The 20517-nt window shown below is 40.0% G+C and overlaps 2 protein-coding genes across 3 annotated transcripts; both read left to right on the top strand.

The window, feature by feature from the left end:
• Window positions 1-8803: 8803 nt before the first annotated feature.
• On the top strand, window positions 8804-12968 carry rgs18 (regulator of G protein signaling 18). Its single transcript, XM_058637277.1, has 5 exons — window positions 8804-9054; window positions 9544-9648; window positions 9855-9916; window positions 10432-10598; window positions 12025-12968. Exons 1-5 carry the CDS (start codon window positions 8933-8935, stop codon window positions 12277-12279), a joined length of 711 nt encoding a protein of 236 aa, XP_058493260.1. The 5' UTR covers window positions 8804-8932; the 3' UTR covers window positions 12280-12968.
• Window positions 12969-18249: 5281 nt separating this feature from the next.
• On the top strand, window positions 18250-19807 carry rgs1 (regulator of G protein signaling 1). 2 transcript variants are annotated; one of them, XM_058638960.1, is made up of 4 exons: window positions 18250-18433; window positions 18638-18722; window positions 18805-18971; window positions 19205-19807. In XM_058638960.1, the coding sequence occupies exons 1-4, from the start codon at window positions 18401-18403 to the stop codon at window positions 19379-19381; spliced, it is 462 nt and encodes a 153-aa protein (XP_058494943.1). In that variant the 5' UTR covers window positions 18250-18400; the 3' UTR covers window positions 19382-19807. The 2 variants fall into 2 exon arrangements, with proteins under 2 accessions (XP_058494943.1, XP_058494953.1); XM_058638970.1 differs by having other exon boundaries at window positions 18250-18347; window positions 18643-18722.
• The last annotated feature ends 710 nt before the right edge of the window (window positions 19808-20517 follow it).

Below are 20517 nucleotides of genomic sequence, written 5' to 3' on the forward strand. Positions count from 1 at the left end.
TGCTTTTAAAGAAAACCAGAAACTAACGATTGACACTGTTAACTCTTCAGAAAAATGTTAACTGACGTCATAAATTAAGTTGGGATTATTTTTCCCATAGACTCATTCAAAATGTGTTCTTTTTGCAACCAGCTGAGCCACCACCTGGTAGATAAGTGCCAGTTTTGTCCATCCATCCATCTTCTACCGCTTTATCCTCTACATGAGGATCGCAGGGGGTCCAATTTTGTCCTCGATATATTAGTGCTGTCAACGTCAACGCGTTCATTTTGGCGATTCATTTAAATAATTGATCACGTTTTTACACAGTTAATGTTGTTTGTTTACCTCTGGGGGCAACTGATCCAGTAGAGGATGAAGGGCTGATAGAAGTCATTCGTGTTACCATCGTGTCAAGAATACACACTTTGTATGAGGATGAGAGAGCACGGCGGAGGAACATGCTCCAGCGTCTAGTCCCTGCCGGTCTCTGCTACATGTAATACATGTTAATACAACAAACATACGTCGTTCATGCTGTGTTGAATATTAGCTCTTTCAGGACCTTTTCAAGGCCATGGGTGTCTTCGGTGGAGTAGGCTCACGGTCTCGTTTATTTTATTTTTAATTTTTTCCTGCCCCTCAGATTGAACCCTGCCAATTGTGTGTGCCCAGACCAGACAGCTTGATGTAGGTCTGGTTTACCAGGCTACCACACTAGTGTAAAAAGTGAAAATAAAAAGGTAGAAAAGTCCAGTCTGATTAACAGAGGAAGTTTGTATGGGTCCTATCCCAAATGTTAACACACACTCAGAGGCTTTGTCCAACTTTTCAGCTGAGGGAAATGGGTTCTTTTTTATGTCCCAAAGTTGCAAATGAAAGTCATAAAAGCTTAATCCAAGATATTTATGTGTTTTGATGACGCTGACCTACTCATTATAAAATGATTCCTCACCATGTCATAGGATGGCAGCATTGAGTCTTCTTTCATCTGCAAGGCTAATGAGTAAACAAAATAGATGCTGGCCTCTGTGCATTAGTGTGGGTCAGCTGGCAGCATTGTTCTTTGGAAACAGATGGCCACTTATGGATAGCACACTTCCCTAATTGTATTAAAATTAGGGCTGCAACTAATTTGGTTCATTATGCCCGTTATTGATTAAGCTGTCCTTGATCAATCGCCTCATTATTCGGGTAATGGAATCGCTTAAAGCAGTTCAGAATGGCACTGACGACTTCCAGAATTTCAGGATAACGTATAATGTTGTTTATTCTCTCTGACTGACACAAATATTGTTGTTTTAGTGCAAGACTCGAGGCGTTATGACTGTGCAGATGAGTCATTTCCGAGATCACCACCATTTCATATCAAGCCCCGGCAAATGCCTCTCCTGTACATCCCCATTCACTCACTGCGGTGCTGTGAGCTTTGTACCAGAGTGCAGTGCGAGTTTCATCTGAAGAAGGGAGCACCTGTGCGACCCACTGACAGGGAAATGATGTCACCGCCAACATGCAGCTGTGTCACTGTCTGCTGCTCAGCCACTTCAGCTGAACGTGGAGTGTATTTCCTGGAAGCTCGAAGCCTTCTTGTAAAGGTCTAATGAGGGAGATCCCACGCGAAATCACGCAAAGATGTGAATCTGTGAAATCCATCTCATAAAAGTGTTTATCACTTTGATCGAGTTCAGTAGAATCAGTTTGTACACAGTGTATGAGACATTAGCAATACAATTCACAACCACACTACCACTGTGTGTGTGTGTGTGTGTGTGTTGTGGGGACCTAAATTTGTCATATTATGGGGACAAAAATCGATTCCCCATAATGTACATTACTAAATTTTAACCCAGGGTGTCAAACTCAAATGACCTAAGGGCCAATGAGTGTCTATAGACAAAACAATAGATATTCAGCATGATATGTCACAACATTTCAAAGCAAAGCTGTTTGTTTTGATACACAGTTCAAAGTTCGCTCGGCTCGTTTTATGAACAAAAACAAAAGGAAAAACGGTCTATTTTTGTGACTTCTGCAACATTATTGCTACTTTACATCACTGCCAAAAAATGCGATGTAAAATGAATCATAACTTTGACTCAACAACACATAAGAAGACGGAAAACACCCTGCAGCCTAAATATGTGACCTAAAAACACACATACCCAGGATGTCCGTATAAGGCGTCATGTTTTATTCCCACGGCAATTTACCATGGGTTAACGTGAAGACATGTTTCAAAGTTAGGCTGAGGTTAGGGTCAGGATTAGGATTAGGCCAGTAGTAATTATGGTTAAGGTTAGAGTAAGTCTCCAGGAAATTAATGTAAGTCTATGCAATGTCCTCTGAAGTCATGGAAACCACAATAACAAGCCAAGGTGTCTGTGATTAGTCCTGATTGTCTTCTTACTCCGTCTGCATACAAGTGTTGTTCATGAGAATGAGGGGGAGCTTCGAGTGAAGTAAAAACACCCAAGGCCTCACATGGACAGCGCTTGTGTTCATTTAATTGGACTCATGTTAGAGACAAGATGTCCCCGGTTATATCCATCAGGTTACATTTACTGTAATGTGTTACCTTTTTTTTTTTTTGCTTTGCATTCACTGCACAAGCACACCAACCACCCAGAGGAGTCATTAGTGTAGCGACACCATCTGTACAACTGCATGTGCCTGAAGCTGAAAAGCACCACAAGTGGATATTGATTCCAGGTTGCTGCAAAGCTGGGCAAATATTCTTTTGCATCACAAACACACCTGCCATGTTATTTATGTATGTAAGATGACTTTCACCTGTACAAACAGTTCATAAATGAAGAAATAGGTCATAAAGTGGTGAACGCTTGTAAGTAAAGGTTGATTTTCTGTGATAAGTCCAAATATAATCTTTGTGTTTAAATGTGAAATTACTACAGATGTGCCTAATGCAGGGAACTCTGTCTGTCACGGTGCCTTGCTTTCCGTACCTGATTGTAGTCGCCTCACACACCAATGTGAACTAGATCTTAGATCTATCTGGCCTTCGTTGAGTGTAGACAGATATACACACTGGCTGACTCTTCTTGGTTTTAGTTCCCTTCTATTTATGTATCTTTCTACAAAGAACAGTGCCTGTGTTCTTAAAAGTGCTACGTCATTCACAACTCCTGCTCTTTAACTGTCAACTTGTTTGTACTTTTAAATCACTGTTTTATTTGTAATCTGTTTTTCTTGTATTCGTCTCAATTTGTCTTGGTCTTGGTCTCAATCGGTCTTTTACTAGGTTACATAAAGGTCAAATTAAAAAATGAATAAACAGGAGCTCAGTCCCATTCCAAAATGTATCTTAATGACAACAATCAATTATTTCTCTGGTGGGAATATTTATACTAAATACTACAGCTGTAATAGACTGATCACTATGAAAACTGAGACAAAGTCTCATTTAGAGTTTAATTTTACCATAGGGACCACATCTGCTTTTCTTCATGACAAACTGCTTGCAGCACACAGGCATATTCACTTGTCCAGTCTAATTTAATCTAAACAGTATGCTTTTATTACACCTGTTATTTTTCTTTTGTTGTATTCAGAGGTGTCTCTAATATTCAGCATTCACAAAATATAATAGACAGATAGATGCAGAACCCACAGTTGGATGCTGACCTTGAATCAATCAGGGGTCTCAAGCTGATGGCCTGAACTAAACCACACTCCCTCTCAGAAGTGTTATGGTGCGTGTCCACCGGGATTGTGTCCAATAGACAATTGAGAAGTACTCTCTAGTATTCAGCCTACAGGTCTACATCTGCCACCTACAACTGCCAGAACACATGCTGCACCTAATTGGACAAACACAAATGAGCAGTGGCCAACCCAACGACCCATATCTCGAATGGTATCGCTTATATTCGCTATAATGAATCACATTTACTCACATTGCTGTAATTGAGTAGGTTTTTTTGTGTACTTGTACTCAACAAATTAGTACAAAATTTGGGATTTTTGTTACTGAGTAAAAAAAATTAAAGATAATATATTGTACCAGAAACTTTGGCAGTGAATAATGATGACAGTTGAATGATGAGGACAGGTGAATGATTAGGACAGGTGATTGATGAGGACAGGTGAATGACAGGTGATTGATGAGGACAGGTGAGTGATGAAGACAGGTGAACGATGAGGACAGGTGAGTGATAAGGACAGGTGAACAACAGGTGATTGATGAGGACAGGTGAATAATGAGGACAGGTGAGTGATGAGGACAGGTGAGTGATGAGGACAGGTGAATGATGAGGACAGGTGAGTGATAAGGACAGGTGAATGATGAGGACAAGTGAGTGATGAGGACAGGTAAATAATGAGGACAGGTTAGCAACAGGTGAATGATGAGGACAGGTTAACAACAGGTGAACAATGAGGACAGGTGATTGATGTGGACAGGTGATAGATGAGGACAGGTGAATTGGTGCTATTTAAGGTTCCTGAGTGAGTGAGAAAGTTAAAGCATTTGTGACCTTTGACCTATTTTGACTGATACATTATGTGTTTACGTATATTTTTTTGCCAACAACTATTCATTCCCAATTAATGTGAGATTTGTGTCCCTTGTCCTTTTTGCACAGCACAAGAAAGACACCCAACCCTGTTAAGAAGTAACTAAGTAACTTTTAACAAGTAACAAGCTACTTTTTTACTTTAACTTAAGTACATAGACCAGTACTTTTACTTGAGTAGAACATTTCAGTACTCTTTCCACCTCTGTGCTTCCCGACCAAAAATGCACTGTGCAGCTGTGGAAAACCATGGAAATCACTGAACAAGTGGACATGCACATACTGTATATGTCCATTCAGTATAACCTGTTTTATTCTGTCAGTCTTATATAGATTACAAAAAAGAAAACAATGGGAAACAGGATCTGTTGTTGTATAGTTAAAATTAGGGAAATCCAGGACACAAACTCTGGTTTCTAATTCTGAACAAAGACAGAGGTGCACACACCAAACTTTTACGACATCATCTTTAACATAAATACGACAGCTATTTTTAATCAGAACACCCGTGCATCTGGTGCTGAGCATGAATTGTGAATTTTTATTCCCAAGATGACACATTTTCATGGATAAAACTTTTTTTTTTTTTTTTAATCATTCACTGAATGGAAAAAGTGCATAACACATTTTATATATCAGTAATAGGATAGAAGCTTATTATAATTTTCCCATTAAATAGACTGTCTAATATGGCAGATGATAAAAAGAAATAGAAGACCTTCTTCAGGCATCTGCTTTCATTTGACATAATGTACCATCTTGGGGAAAAATCAAGGCCTTATCGATGTTCGGCCTCTGTGCTGAGCATCCTGAATAGCTCTCTCTCTCTCTCTCTCTCTCTCTCTCTCTCTCTCTCCTGTTCCCTTTTTTTAGATGAATGCATTGCTGCTGAGGCACATTGTTCATCTGGCATTTGAATACACGGACATTAAGGGAATAAAGCAGATTATGCAAATGTTAAGCAATTTCACGAAATTTTAAGTTCATGCATTTGTGTGTGTGTGTGTGTGTGTGTCTGTGCCGTTTTTTTACCTTGGATATTTTGGGTGAAATGTGGCGACAGATCAGGAGCAGACGAGTATGTGAAACAGATAGACAGATGCACATGCAGACAGGAAGTAGAGAACAACCGTCCTTCTCCCTTCAGCGCGTCAGCACTTTGCCATTTTGACGCCATCACTTCCCCTTTCACTAAACTAACTCTTCTACTCTGGTCTCTATGCACAGCTGAGTTCACTGATGCATTTACAGGAAATTCACAGCAGCGGTGGGTAAACATAAAATATGTGTCAAACAGAAGTCATGTGATTTCATATCAGTGTGAAAAATAAGGCCTGAGTTCAGTGGCATCTCTAAGGGACACACTTGGTTTTGCAGCTTTTCCTTCACTCTTTGCTGATAGTCTCATTTTATGAACAGCTGACCACAACGCCTGGTGCTGGGGAAACAGTGACTGAATAATAATTTTAAAAAAAGGAACAAGAAACATTTCAATGTGACTAAATAAAACCGTACTTATCTTTTGTGCTCAGCCGCTGGGAGACCCTTCTTGGGCTCAGTGTGTATCGATTTTGTTGGTTCTCTCATCTTGTATGTTGACAAGAGGCAAATACATACACCGAAGCTAAATGGCTGCTATTTCATTTGGTTCCAGTGATTCAGCAGTCTGTTGTTTACCTGGGGGAAAGGGATGCTGCAGCTTCAGTTTACCAGACCACTGGGCTGTAGCTGCACACATGCATTTGCAATACAGCATTTGTCTCTTTTAATCAACTCGTGCAGTGCTCGTTTAAAATGTGCCTGTCGGTGCGGGCTGATTTCTCGGCCCGTGTTAATGCAATTTGCAGCTTTCTCGAGAGTGTCTTTCAAACAACTTTACACTCAACACTGCACTTTCAGCCACACCTGCAAAATGTGAATTTGGTCACTGAGCGGTTGTCAAGAAAACCATAATACAGACAGACAAAAGATTGATCCATTTACAGCTGGAAGGATGATGCAGTTTAATCCAAGTATGGGGAAGAGTGTTGGTGTTACCTGGAGCTGCACAGGAATTTTGACAACTGCAGTAATTCTGTGACTTTGACATTTAAACTATTTTCTCAGCTACTATAACCAGCATCTTACTCTGGCACAATCTTTGCACAGCCGAGCAGGAGCTCCTTTCCTCTTTTCAATTACACATAGGAATTATTTTGAGACGTGCAAATGTTTTACTCAAGTGAAAACATTTTTAAAAGTTTCGGGGGGGGGGTTCTACAGTCACCTGTCTGTCTTCTGACGTGAACCAGTTTTCACAAAAGTTCAGGTGTTGCCATTCACTAGGAGAGTGGTTCTCAAACTTTTTACACTCCCATACTCCTTCAGACAATCGACCTGCAGCCATGTACCTCCTACTCCGTACCAAAACTGTGTCTGTAGTGTTCAGTTTGAGCCATTAAAACAGAGCCATTAATTAATTTTTAGGTATATTAGGTTTGTTTGACTTGTAAGTTGCGTTTAAGTGTATTATCAAGTGTAGTTTTCATTAAGTTTCATTGTCATACTATTCATGTAATAGCCCAACAAGGGACAAGTGTTGCAAACAAGCAATAGCTATAGCAATAGCTGTATTTTGATCTTGATTCTCAGTGTGTTGGCTCAGAAGGCTCCAAGCTTCCACTGCATTTGTTCAAGTTGCCTTTTGGACCGGGATTGTCTCCCAAACCAGTCGTGAAGTCACAAAATTGTACTCGGTACACATTTAAACACAGAAAGGGTCCCATTTTTCTCTTTCTCTCTGTCAGAGCTAAGGAAGATACTGTCAGGATTTTCCACTGGTATGTTTTTTAAAAAGGAAATCTCTCTCTAACAGAGACATCACATGTGTCTCCATCAACACCAGAAAGCATCTATCCCCTGTTGCTTTCCACGGTGTCACACCGAGTTTGTCTTTCTCCATTAAGGCTCTGATGTTCGGGAAAGAGCCAAGCTCAGACTCTGCCCAGACGTATTCTATTATTTATTGCATGTTCAGGTCAGGTTTTTTTTTCATCTTATGAAGTACCTGGCCTTGCTTGTTGTGCAAGTGAAATAAGCTGCACGTCTCTTATAAGAGACACAATATCTCGCACTTAATGTAGAAGCTTGAGATGACATTGCACCAGTTGTACCCCGCCCCCACTGGTGAAAACCCGATTTTGTCTTTTGGTTTTTGACAAGTGTAATCAGCATTCACTCCCAGTCATAGATTATGGTGATGTAATTTACAGATCTGCTCCATAAACTGAATATCATTGACCACGCAACCATTGGCTTTGTTACTGGTGTTCCCTTTAACACTCACCACTGCAGTTTATATTCCCTGGTCAACTGGTGGACTCTCTTCATTCTCGCACACAAACACATTGGTTTCTCTTCATTTACAAAACGATAAGTGGTCAAACTCCGTCTAATCTTTGCTCATTACTCAATATCCATAGCACCAGTCGTGCTCTTCGTTCCAGTAGCTGTATTAACTTACTCGTCCCCACAGTCCACGCTACTTTCGGTCGTTCGCCATGTCAGTTTTCTGCTGCATATGACTGCAATCATCTGCTGCAGACACTAGAAATCAGTTCATTCCACTTTCCTCTGTTAAAGATTTAGTGAGGGCAACAATTTGCGACTGTTGCACCTGCTTTTAACCTTAACAGGTGACTGTTATGACTATATTGTCGTCATTGTAAATGAGAATCGTTCTGGTGAACATGTTCATTTTTTTTTATTTATCTTCATTTTGTCAGTGATGCAAATTCCATTGCTAAGATGCACGATCAAGTTCTGGCAATTAGCCGTGAATATTTTAGCAAACCTTGCTTTTTAAAATGTTGTTTTTATTAGGGCCTTAGTAGGTCAATGCCTTTGAGTTTGGATGAGGGACCAAAGAAAAATGACAAGTGTAACATTGTTACTGAGCTTCATTGTGTGGTTGTTGTTCTGTGATTTGTGACATCACACCTGGGCAATGGGAAAAACACAAGTTCTGGCTTTACCTGTACATTTTAGTGTGAGAGAGTTTAGAGTTTATAAACACACTATGCAAAAAATATGTTTAAAAAAAAAAAAAAAAAGTCCTAATGTTTGACACTGTCAGGAAATACCCCATCAAAACAAACACAAGAAAAACACATACTCTGTGTGAATGAGCTGCCGTTTTCAGATTTCTGACTAAACAGTCGACAGGATGTTGAACCCTGCGGCGTCTTTTCTGCATCACTGCCGAAGCTGTGTGCTTGTAAGTGATTACACCATTACAGGAAGTAGATCGAAAGGTATGGGAAATGAAATGCCAGTGAGGTTTATAAAAGACAGCGTGGTCGGCCGATGGATGGGGGTTAAACATTTCAGAGAGCTATTTGTGGCCTGTCGCTTCACACGCCAGACAGAGACAGAACAGCATGGAGACACTTGTTTTTCTATTTCCTCAATTCAACTACATGGCCCCAAAGGAGGAAGCATATTTCAAAATGCTTGGACCAGAGGACTTGCGAGCACCGAAGATGAAGGACCAGTCTAACAGGTTAGTGTCTGAAGCTCAGTTGTTTTATATATAATACGAAATATATTATATATTATGTTTGACTCCAGTAAGTGGTACAGTTAACAGCAGAAATGTGAGGAATATCATTTTTATTGTAGAAAAAAAGGAGATTGAGGCAGTTTGTAAACTTACAAGTGCAACATTTCTATGAAAGAGCCACTATGTGATATTTCCATATAGCTTTGTCGTAATGTGACTGAAAGACTCGATGTAAAGTTGATTCCGCTGCCTTTTGTTGAGACACGTGCAGACGTCACTTGTCTCGCAGCTTTACCACTAAGATCTTGACTGATTTATGGTGTGTGTGTGTGTGTGTGTGTGTGTGTGTGTGTGTGTGCGTGCTGCCACTGTAGAAATGTGTCTGAGAGGAGTAATTCTCCGATAAGTTGCTGATTGTGTTGAATTCTGCCGCAGCTGCACAAGCAGACAAGTTTGTGGAACTTGATGTATTTTCCCTGTTGTTTGCAGACAAAAAGACAAGGAGAGGAAGAGTCGACTAAGCCTTTTTCTCACCAAGTCGGGCTCTCATGAAAACGTCAGTCCCCACAAAAAGACAAATACTCCACCCAGCAAGTGAGGCAAAGTCCATTAATTTCATATACAGCCGATGTTGTTTGGGGACAAGTATTATTCATTTTGTGACCTCACTTTTCAGCTCTCGCCATGACTCATTGCCCACTTATAGAAACATGACCACGAGACATCTCATGAGAATCCTAAACATTTTGGCTGCATCATTAGGGAAGAGCTGACTGCATCTCTGATTTTCTTTTCTCCAGCATATCACCGGAGGCGGCTTTGCAATGGAGCGACTCCTTTGAAGAACTGCTAAAGCACTCAGGTCAGATTAATGCCTCCGACTTTTCAAAAGACCTTATGTAGAATCGCTGCCAAAAAAAGAAAAAAAAAAAGACTTCACCTGCTGTCAAACAATTTGCAGAATTGTAAACTGTGTTTGAGGCGATAAGTAGTTAATGGAGAGAGTTTCACTACATTTTTTTTTAATATTTGTTAGCACACGTAGTGATACAGAAACTGTTACACTTCCTCATAATCCCAGAAGTTGCATTTTAGTGTCACAGTAAAACACTGTAGGCCACTGTATTTGCTCTTTTGTATTCATTGAAAAAAAAAATAAATAAATAAAGAAGCTGTTTCTGTATAGTAAACCTTACCTAATAAAAAATAGAGTGTTATTCATTTGTTTGTACAGAGGATGGGATGAGGATGTCATGGAGTCCATATCTCCCTCAACAGCTTGATACAATCAAACCAATTTCCCCAAATGCACAAAGTTAAAGGTGTTTACCATATTTCACTCACTGAGTGTCCCTGGTTTTTGTTTTCTGATATCAGATGGGGTGGAGACCTTCTCTCAATTCCTCAGGACAGAGTTCAGTGAGGAAAACATCGAGTTCTGGCTGGCCTGTGAAGAATACAAGACCATTGATTCTGAGACGAAGCTGCTGTCCAAAGCCAAATATATTTTGACAGTATTTATTGAGTCAGAGGCCCCTAAAGAGGTACGAGACAGCATGTTTATTTATTATAAACCGCATAACTAGGCTATAAAGCAGAGCCACAGCGGCTTAAATAACTCTGGCAGTTTACATATTTGTTTGCTTTATTTGTCACCAAGGGCTTTTGGAGGTTTCAAATATCGATGCCCTTTTTAATGATAATAAGAGCGGGTGAGTTGTAAAGCTCAATGTACAATTAGGATTCTGCTGCAGGCTCACGTTTGTGAATGATTGTTAGACGCAGGAAACTGTCCAAGGTCATGCGGCACGCATGCGACGCTGCAAAACTCTGACCACTTGTGTGCCAGACAGTGAACTTTGCTGCGGCACCGCGATGGCCGCCTGGTGCGCTCTCGGGGGCCCGCCGCAGATCTGAGCGTTTAGTTTGGTGTCATGTCACGAGGTTGTCGTGAGGTTTTGACATTGCTCTGAAACAAGCGTGTGTGGGAGTCACCCACACACTTTCAGTCTAAGATGAATGTGCATGCACATTTGAATGGTTTTTGGAGCATGCTGCAGTGGCATGAGAGTGCACAGTATACGTGCACAAGTCAATTTAATTCTAGCCCATAATGTTTAAATGAACATGACCTTCAGGTATTTGATGGTAGATGGTAGACACTGCAGTTTCATATGCATGTGGGTTTTGAATGTTGTTGACACTTTGCACATCATAATCAGGATTTTCTTCCAGTCAATACTTTTAAAAAAGCTAACGCCACTTATAATATTTATCATCTGTATTGATACCAAGAAAGCTTGAACTTGACCTCACTTGATGCCAAGAAAAACTGAGAAAACTATTCACAAAACAAAAGATTGGGGTTTAGCTTTACTTCACATGAAGCTTTAAGAAATAATAGTAATCAATAACAATTGTTTTATTTATGTAGCTGTTTTCGACCATAGGCACTTTCCACGTATAAAAGGAAGACAGAATAAAACCCAGAAAGACAAATTGTACTAAGTGCAATAACTATGAAATTACAATTAAACATGGTTTAAAAACAAAAGTGACACATCAGTACGATACTATGAACAATGAAGGCATCTTAACCGAAGTAGAGAATAACATTATAACATGTATATATTTTCATACTTTACTTCAGTTATGTTATGTTATATCCCATAACTTGGAGGTGTTTATTTTCTCCATCCTTTTTAAAACAATCTGACTTACTCTTCTCATTCACTGAGGATGTTGGGGTTTCCCCTCAATTTTCATAACGAGTTGACACAGTCAGTGTGCTAGTTCATTCGGAGTGTCTCTCTGAACGTCAGTCGAACAAAGACGACAAGGCCCAGCATTATTTGTAGACTGATAATACTGAACTGTGCCTCATCATGCAATGCACCCGTTTTAAGTTTACATGAAGTCGATTTGCTTCTGTGGGTCATTTTTTTTTACTCCCAATATTCTTTGTCTCAGGTCAACATCGACTACAACACGAAGATGGCCATCCAGAAGGAGATGGCGGCGCCCACAAAGAGCTGTTTTGAAGCTGCGCAGATGAAAGTCTACAGCCTGATGAAAAAGGACTCTTACCCTCGGTTCCTGCACTCTGACATTTATATTCGCCTCACCCGGCAGAAAGGCCCCGGGGCCACCATGTTTCGCAGAAGGTCGCGCTCCTGTGTGTTCAATGATAGGGGCGAGGCCACGACTCCGTCCTCGGCGTGGTAGTTGTAACAGACGTGCAGACGCTCGTTCACGCGCTGTGAAACACAACCGTTATCAGAGAGAATCCCACTGGTCAGAGGATTATGCATTGTCCCATACAAGCAATTGTTAATATATTTGTTTGTCTTTCCTTGAGCTCTAGTTGAGGACCAACACCACTGCCATGTGTGTAAATGTAAATGTAAAATCTAGATGTAAAGTTATACAGCTTCTGAGGACAGGAAGCATGCGGGAAAACAGCTCTGTCACGCAAAAATGTAGAATGATAAATAAATAATCACCTCTAAAAGTCACTAAGTCACGATCTAAACTAACTAACAAGCTGATCATTACTGAACCCATAGCTGCATTTGAGTGACTCATGTTACACTTCTTTGTCTTCCAGTCCAACAATAGCACCTTGTGTGTAACATTAATTAGATTTCGTGTACAACCTGTGTGTGTATACCATTAAAATGGATTTAATCCTGTGCACTATCCCTATGCCTGCAACTCTTGAATTTCTGTTAATATTCAGAATATCTCATTTCCACTCACAGAAAATGCATAATATCTTGTGTGAATTATTATTACTGTTAATCAGGCGGCTGCCGTCGAATATAATTTATGTTGTGTCGTGATCATTTGCATTGTCTTACTGTTGTTAATGTATATATTGTAATATGTGAAGTCATTCAAATAAACACTTTCTTACAAAAGTCGCTTTAATGAGGCCTTTAGTTGGAGTGACCGCTTCTAAATGTGACAAAGTGAGTCACAATGGGTGTAACGTGTTGGAGGGGAAATTGTGATCGGGTGTAGCTCCCGATTCCAAACCACTGAAATATTAATGGACCGTATCAACTCTAGCACAGAATTATTCATGTCACTGTGTATGTATGTATGTATGTATGTATGCACAAACTATACTTCATACCAAGACAAATGTGTATTCATTGCCAGCTGTCAGTGATCGCCCCCAAACTCCTACATAAGTATGTAGAAAATCAAATATGTCCCAAGACGTTGTAGTTTAGCTCATTAACACACATGTCAGGCAGAATACAGTGGCATACGTGTAAGACACTTCCTGCTGTCTTCTTACACGAATAATCAGACAAGGATTGGTAGAACATAATGATGTGTTAACAATGGGAGCAACTCAGCTGGTGTGCCAAATTCACCCCTGCTTAAACTCTTAACTGCCCACAGAAAAAACTATTTGCTGGCTGATTTCTTTTTTTCTTTCCCATTGGTATTTAAATTTCTGCCTCTGAAAAAAAGATGTAATGGAATAACTTTGAGGGGGAAGAAAAGATGAAGAAAACAGCTGGCCTGAAGACATCACAGTTTGTTAAAAACAGGATAAGGCAACTTTAAAGCAATGACATTTTTCTGTATTAGAGTTGGAGTCTGTCACAAACAAAAAGATTTCTTTTCAAAAGAATCTTCTTTTGAGGCAAAAATCTGACTGTAGTTTTACATCCATCCCCCTCTACCAAAGACAGTGCATCCCTGGCTCATCCCAACCTCCGGAAGATGTATTTACAGCATTTTTACTTTTGAAATGTAAATGTTACGTGCTTCATTCATGTCAGTGTAACACTCTGAAAAAAAAATCGTGTTGCCCATCTCTGTATTAGAGAGACAAGTGTTTTAAATAGAGACACACCATTTAATGTTGCGTCTGTATCCCAGGCTCAAGTGGGACTCGTGAACTTGTGTTTATGACCTGTCAAGTTTTAAACACAACGTGCTTGGTAAAGTCGTGAGGAGATCGCTTGGCAACAGCGAACATTACAAACTCGTAGACGTTTAAAATGAACTTTCATATTAACTGTCAGGAAAAAAGGAGCTTTCATGAAGACGTGGCAAACTTGTGAACTCGGCTTTCAGAAGCTTCCCACTTGACAGGAGATGTGCTCGTCTGGTAAACACAGTAAGCATTATGATCGTGGTTTTTTTTTTCGCACCTGATGTTGTTGCCCTTCAACAATACTGACAAATAACTTCCGATGCAACGGCAAACAGAATGGCGTGTTCAGTTTGAAAGTCTCAAGGTGACAGTTTGTACCTTCAATATTTCACACTATGCTTAAACTGAAGTGTGTTGCATCATAGAAACCTATAAGAGGAAAAGAAACTTCCTACACCTCTGAAAGCAGCTGCTTGTTAGTCATCCTGCAGAAAGTATTAGACGCATGTTTACGAGGAAACTTCTGGACCTGCAAACACAAACTATCGCCCTCAAATGTCTGCGGCAAACAATCACTAACTAGTACAAGCAGTGTGTGTGTGAAGATAACACAAAATGAAACTGTTTAGATATCACACACGGCTCATTGTTTGTTGAGCTTATTTATCCTAAAAATAGCGATCAGCTACAGTGATCCAAACGTCCCTCCTGTACCAGATCTGATACTGCTTGTTGGTATTCATTGTGTTTCAACTTCCCTCTTGTGTTTTCATCGTTCAGTAAATGTTGTCACTGCTGCTTGTTTTACTGCGAGCACTTTGATGGCGCACAATACAGTCATGCCTGCACAAGTGAATGTCAGTGTCTGGATAGTGTTTTTGTTGACTCTCGTGTACTTTATTCAGTTTCTATGGGAGCGTAGAACTGCCACGGGGGAGAAAAACAAGATAGTTTTCTCTTTATGAGATAAGATAGTTATGCTATAACATCATTGTCTTCCCAAAGTTGTGTATTGGTTGTATACATGAAAATGCAAGGGTGGCATTTTGAGAGTTTTTCCACTCTGGGACTTGTTTTTTAAAAATAGAATTTTAGGGCTCCCATATTGCTGGTTCCAAATATCAATTTTGGTCCTCTGCACTACACCAACCGTGTGGCCCCATCACTGGATCCATGTGGATAAAAAGACAAAAGAAAATGATACAAAACCTTTCTCTTTAACTCATTCTCTTGTGAACAGGCCGTAACGGTGGAGGCTCTGTATGCTCTGAGGTTTGCAGCTGCAACAGGAACTTTGGCGCTCCTTAGTTTGGCAATGCAATCCTGGCCAGTATGTGCAAAACAATATAGAGAGTGTGAAACACTTTTGCAAAGTTAGAGACAAAGTTACATTTAGGACACGCTCAAAAAAAAAAATGACATTTCACAAAACAAATTTACTGGGTGCAAAACACTTTTACAAATGCTGATACAAATTGTCCTGAAGAGTACATGTCTAAACCTGGTCTTCTTCAATAGCCTTTGATGTGAATTTGGTAAAATGATGTTCCTATTTAGAGGAAAACTAATTAGAAAGTACAGTGAATTATGCGTGTGATTGACAGCTAGTATCATCCAATAGGAGCCTCGACGTGAATTTCCAGTTGGTAAAACCTGAACATACCACTGATTAATTCATTATAATTAAATCAAAATGGGGGGTTCAAATTCTTATGGGTGATGTTATAACAGTTATAACACCTGCTGACCTAATTGAAGGAGAATTAGCTAGTGAATCTTAATCTTCTTTGTTATTCCCAGACAAAAAGCAGCATCAACATTGCTGAGACAGAAAAATACAGGACCCTGTCTTGTCACAGATGTGTGCCATTGTCCATTCACGCTGTATATATTTAATATTTCCGTATATACACGATGATATTTCGATGTATTTTTTTTGTTCACATTTTGTTTACTGTCAGCACAAAAGAACAATCCGAATACATTCAACCAAGAAGGAAACAGACAACTGCAGGAGAGACTCAGGACAGACAGACAGACAGACAGGATAATACATGAATTTAAATGATGTGCCGTGCTTATTGTCATGAAAAGACTTATCTGTATTTTTCACATTTATATATCCGCTGAATCACCTGCCGCAAGGATGGCGGTAGAAAGCAGGTGAAAGAAAGAGATGGGGCACCTGAATTGAATCAAATGCATGCTTACGGAATTGTTTTCCCAGGCTTGAAATCTAATTTAAACAGGTTTTTTTGGTCACAATTCCACTCGACAACAGCCTCTCCTCTCCAGTGTGGGACTTCAGCAGCTTCAGCAGAAGAGTCAAAGTCCAATTCACTTTCAAATAAATAAAGCAAGCAGGAGCCAGAGTGAAGAGACACACTGGAATGCAATGCTGTCCCCAATTTCAGAGAAAGTGGACATATTAGGGACGGGAAAGGAAAGGAAAGGCGCATGTGTGTGTGTGTGTGTGGGGGGGGGGGGGGGGGTGGGGTGTCTGGAGTGCCACCTTGTGTTACATGGGAAAACTGCAAATTAGTATTAAGCGTCAGTAAACTGCTGCATTACAAGCGAGGTGTCATTGTGAAGGCCTGAAAATCAATCACAGCACTTTTTTAAAAACCGGAATCCTTGTACGTAGGTTGAATGAAGTCCCCTATGTCCTTGGGCGGTCACAAATCATTGCACTCGGGAATTTAGAAACAAGTATCATAACAAGACAAAACTATACTGCAATCCTCTGCAGTGATTGTTCTAAGATAATCCTTACTTTGTGCCTTGTTTGAAAAACAAATTCCTCAACTTGGCGCGCCTACTTACATGCAAATACAGCAGCCTGGGTGTTTTCCATCACCTGCTGTGATTTACATTCTTGGTTTGTTTGGGGCCTGTCACATTTCCAGCAGTGGTCAGAAAGGTCAGGAAAAGTCAGAATGCACTGAGCATGTCAATACTGAAATATTACTATTCATAATATAAAGGAGCTGAGGACAGTCCTACACATGTTGTAACTCGTCTGAATTCAAAGTTAGATAAACAGTATGATTTAAATCACAACAATATGTAATCAACGAGTGGGTAAATGCTCGCAGGCATTAGGCAAAATGTTTAAGTTTAAACGGTAGCGTCGTGAATCAGTAATCAAACAAGTGAACATTCACTGGTGGAAAGTGAAAAGTGCCCTGTAGACTTTATGTAAATACTGCTGTTGACTCCGTTCTAGCCGTATTTAATCACACCGCTGCCAATGTGCAAGGTGAAAATTCATTTCAGTCTTTGCCCAACATCTGTTTCTCACATAAGCGATGGTCATTTTTGTGATTCTTTTAGTTTCCTGCAATCAAGACGCTATGGCGAAATTACCTTCAAGGTTGACTAAATTGTGCATGTGCAGAATTTGCATCAAACCATCATCGCTTTTAGCAGCATCGTCTGTCATGCCGCCACATTGGTCCAGATGGAAATGTCTCAATGATCAGATGGATTTTTGTGAGACTTTAAAAATACTGAACATTAATGGCCCCCTGAGGATAAAAATAAGGGACAAAAGGATGAAAAAACTATTAGAACTAGCGAGTTCAGAGAAATAGGCTTTTGCAGCTGTAAGTCTAGGTGGTGAAAAATCACCCAGATACACACTCAGGATGGGATTAAAATCAAGTCGTATGACTCTGCTTTAGAAATAAATCCAGACTAAATGGGGTTTTAGCCCCGTTTAAATGAGCTATAGTGTTTTAAGACTCTTATTTTTTTGTCAGTGCACATTTCATCCACAAAATTTCTGTTCAAAGTGTCAGCAGTGACCTGAATCAGCAGGGGTATGGTGTTTGAAGCGCATTAATAAATCAGTGCTTGTTTATGGTTTTGTCACCATGATGAATAAGGAAACATTTCTGATATGCAAATAGCAGGAGAGCAAGCCTTTTTCTTAATGGTGAATTTGTTTGCAGCTATTTGTTTATGGTCAGGATATTTCCTGACTTGGACACGTAGTTCTCCCCCACAAAAGCACATTCTATGACCACACGCCTTAAAAGTCCAATTCCTCATCATAACGTGTTGTGCTCACTATTGGATTGTAGATGTTATTAATTGAAGTTCATGTTTGTTGGTTTGTATCGTCTGGATTCCATTAGTGGGGTCAGCTTTTATCACAGGTGAGCTCCCTGTTCCGCCATGTATGACAGATGCGTGTCCTGTCATTCCACACAACAACAACAACAGCGCTTTGCATACACATTTCCATATATTCCATTCATGTTGGGTGGAGGAGGTCATTCAGATTTGTTCAGTCACTTGACTCCCTCATTTCCAAACAATCACAACCCCATCTTCAGTCTGGCAGGATCTTATCTCTGTCTCCCTTCGTAGAGGACGAGGAGATGGCGATAAAGTGAGTTACTGCATATTTGATTATTGGGCCTTTTCCATTTTCAAACAGCAGCCATGTGGAAAATACCAAGGAGTTTTTCACTCACTGTAAGTCACACTTTGCATTGTGTCATTATTTACGAAGATGCTTGTAGTGACTGGAGGATGATCAATGTAAACTGAATGTTTACACGTCTCCGTACACTTTTAATGATTAATGAATTGGCCTGCCAGTCAGGTTTAGAGGTGTGCTGCATGCTGTTGACTTCACAGATAAGTGGGCTAGTGATTGATCTTGATGGTCTTTTCAAGGGTAGATTGTGTTGCTTTCCCAAGGATCCGCTGGAGGATGTTGAGACTTGGAGTGAGTCAGTGGACAAACTCCTTGGTTGTAAAGGTGAGGGTCTGTTTTTGATTGTACACATATTATGTTCGTATATACAGTTACAATGTGCTTACAGTCATTTCACATTTTCCAGCCGGACAGATAGCTTTCCGGGAGTTCCTGAAGTCCGAGTACAGTGAGGAGAACATACTGTTTTGGCTTGCCTGTGAGGAGTACAAAAAAATCAAGACGATCCCAGAGATGATATCATCTGCCAACAGAATCTACTCAGAGTTTGTCCAAACAGAAGCACCCAGACAGGTAAATCACCATAAATGCAACTCAAACTTGTAATTTGTACCATTGACTGTAATCTGAATTCACTATTGTTCTACAGCAGCTGCATAAAGCTGTGTGTTTGTGCCTTCTATGGTGGTAAAGCTGGTGAAATTTGATTAAAATGCACTCAAGATGCTTCAGAATGGTTTATTACACAGATCAAAGATGAAAATAGACGCTGTAATAGGCCCCTGGACAATGTTGTTTAATTCCAGATCAACATAGACTGCACTTCCAGGGAGAACATAACCAAGAACATCTCCAAGCCGACGCTGACTTCGTTTGACACAGCACAGAAGCTCATCTACAGTCTGATGGCCAGGGACTGCTACCCGCGCTTCCTAAAATCAGATATCTATCAGGGACTCCTGAGGAGAAATGATTCAACGTGACTGTTTTAAAGCTGACAGGCTGACAGCAACATCTTCTCCCCAACTCTGATCTGCTGTAGCACTCTTTCATTTCAGTGTGGATAACAGGTTTATCATACAATCCAGGCCCTAAATGTAGCACAAATAACTTTTTTTTTTCCAAGCCGTGTGATTCAGTAGAGTAGACGGGTGCAGCTCAAGGGGACACAAGCTTTGTATTATACTGCATGTCTTTAATGATGTTAATTTCAATTTCTTTACCATATAGAGTTTGAAATAAAAAATGGAAAAAAAAATGGATGATTGTAAAGTATTATGAACACCTTATTAAACTGATTATTCAAATGTAGGTCATGTATGCTTTTTAGAAGTTTAACCTTAAAATGTGTGAGTATAGTGTTAAGTGCTCTTTGAAGTTTACCTTAATAAATGTGTTGTTAAACTTTAGTTGAGTGTGTGCTTATGCTTTCTTTTCAATTTCAAATTGTAGCTTTTGAAATGTCTTTGGGGAGGGAAAAAAAAAAGCCTTCGTATGTTCTACTGAGGGACATCTGGGTGTAATAGTGTAATAGTTTTGAATGAAATGCAAATCACCTTTGCTTTTGTGTGAGAAGACTTGTCTGTATACTGAAATATGGTCATCGTCCAAGTAGACACCAGATGGCAACAGAACCCTTCGAGCAACAGCCTGCAGAGCAAGAGAATACACAACTTAACAACAAGAAAAAAAGAAAAACCTGCTTCACAGTCAGGTCACTGCTGTGGAAACTTCCTCTGGCCTTCATCTGTGTAGTTCTGCAACATACTGACTGTACACACAGGAGACATTTGTATACGAAGCACAACAGGAAAAGACAATTTGCTTGCTGGGAAACATAGAACACAAGGGCAGGGCTGTGCTTTTGTTAGCACTGTGGTTGGTTTCATGTTGGAAGGTGAGGTCATTCGTCACGAAAAAAAGTATCTGTGAGGATGTTAGTCACGTCTTAGAGTCTGATGAGAGGGAAAAACTCCTCTCTGAAGCAGCAGCAGCTCATTTGGATTTATGTAAATCGCCCTTCAAAATAAGATTAGTGTCGTGCAGAGTTTGAGGCAGCATTAGTTAGAATGTAAAACGCATTACATTGAATAAAAAGCACAATGAAGCAGGTTTTCTG

Source organism: Solea solea, chromosome 1 (genome assembly GCF_958295425.1).
Source record: "Solea solea chromosome 1, fSolSol10.1, whole genome shotgun sequence".
Classification (NCBI taxonomy): domain Eukaryota; kingdom Metazoa; phylum Chordata; class Actinopteri; order Pleuronectiformes; family Soleidae; genus Solea; species Solea solea.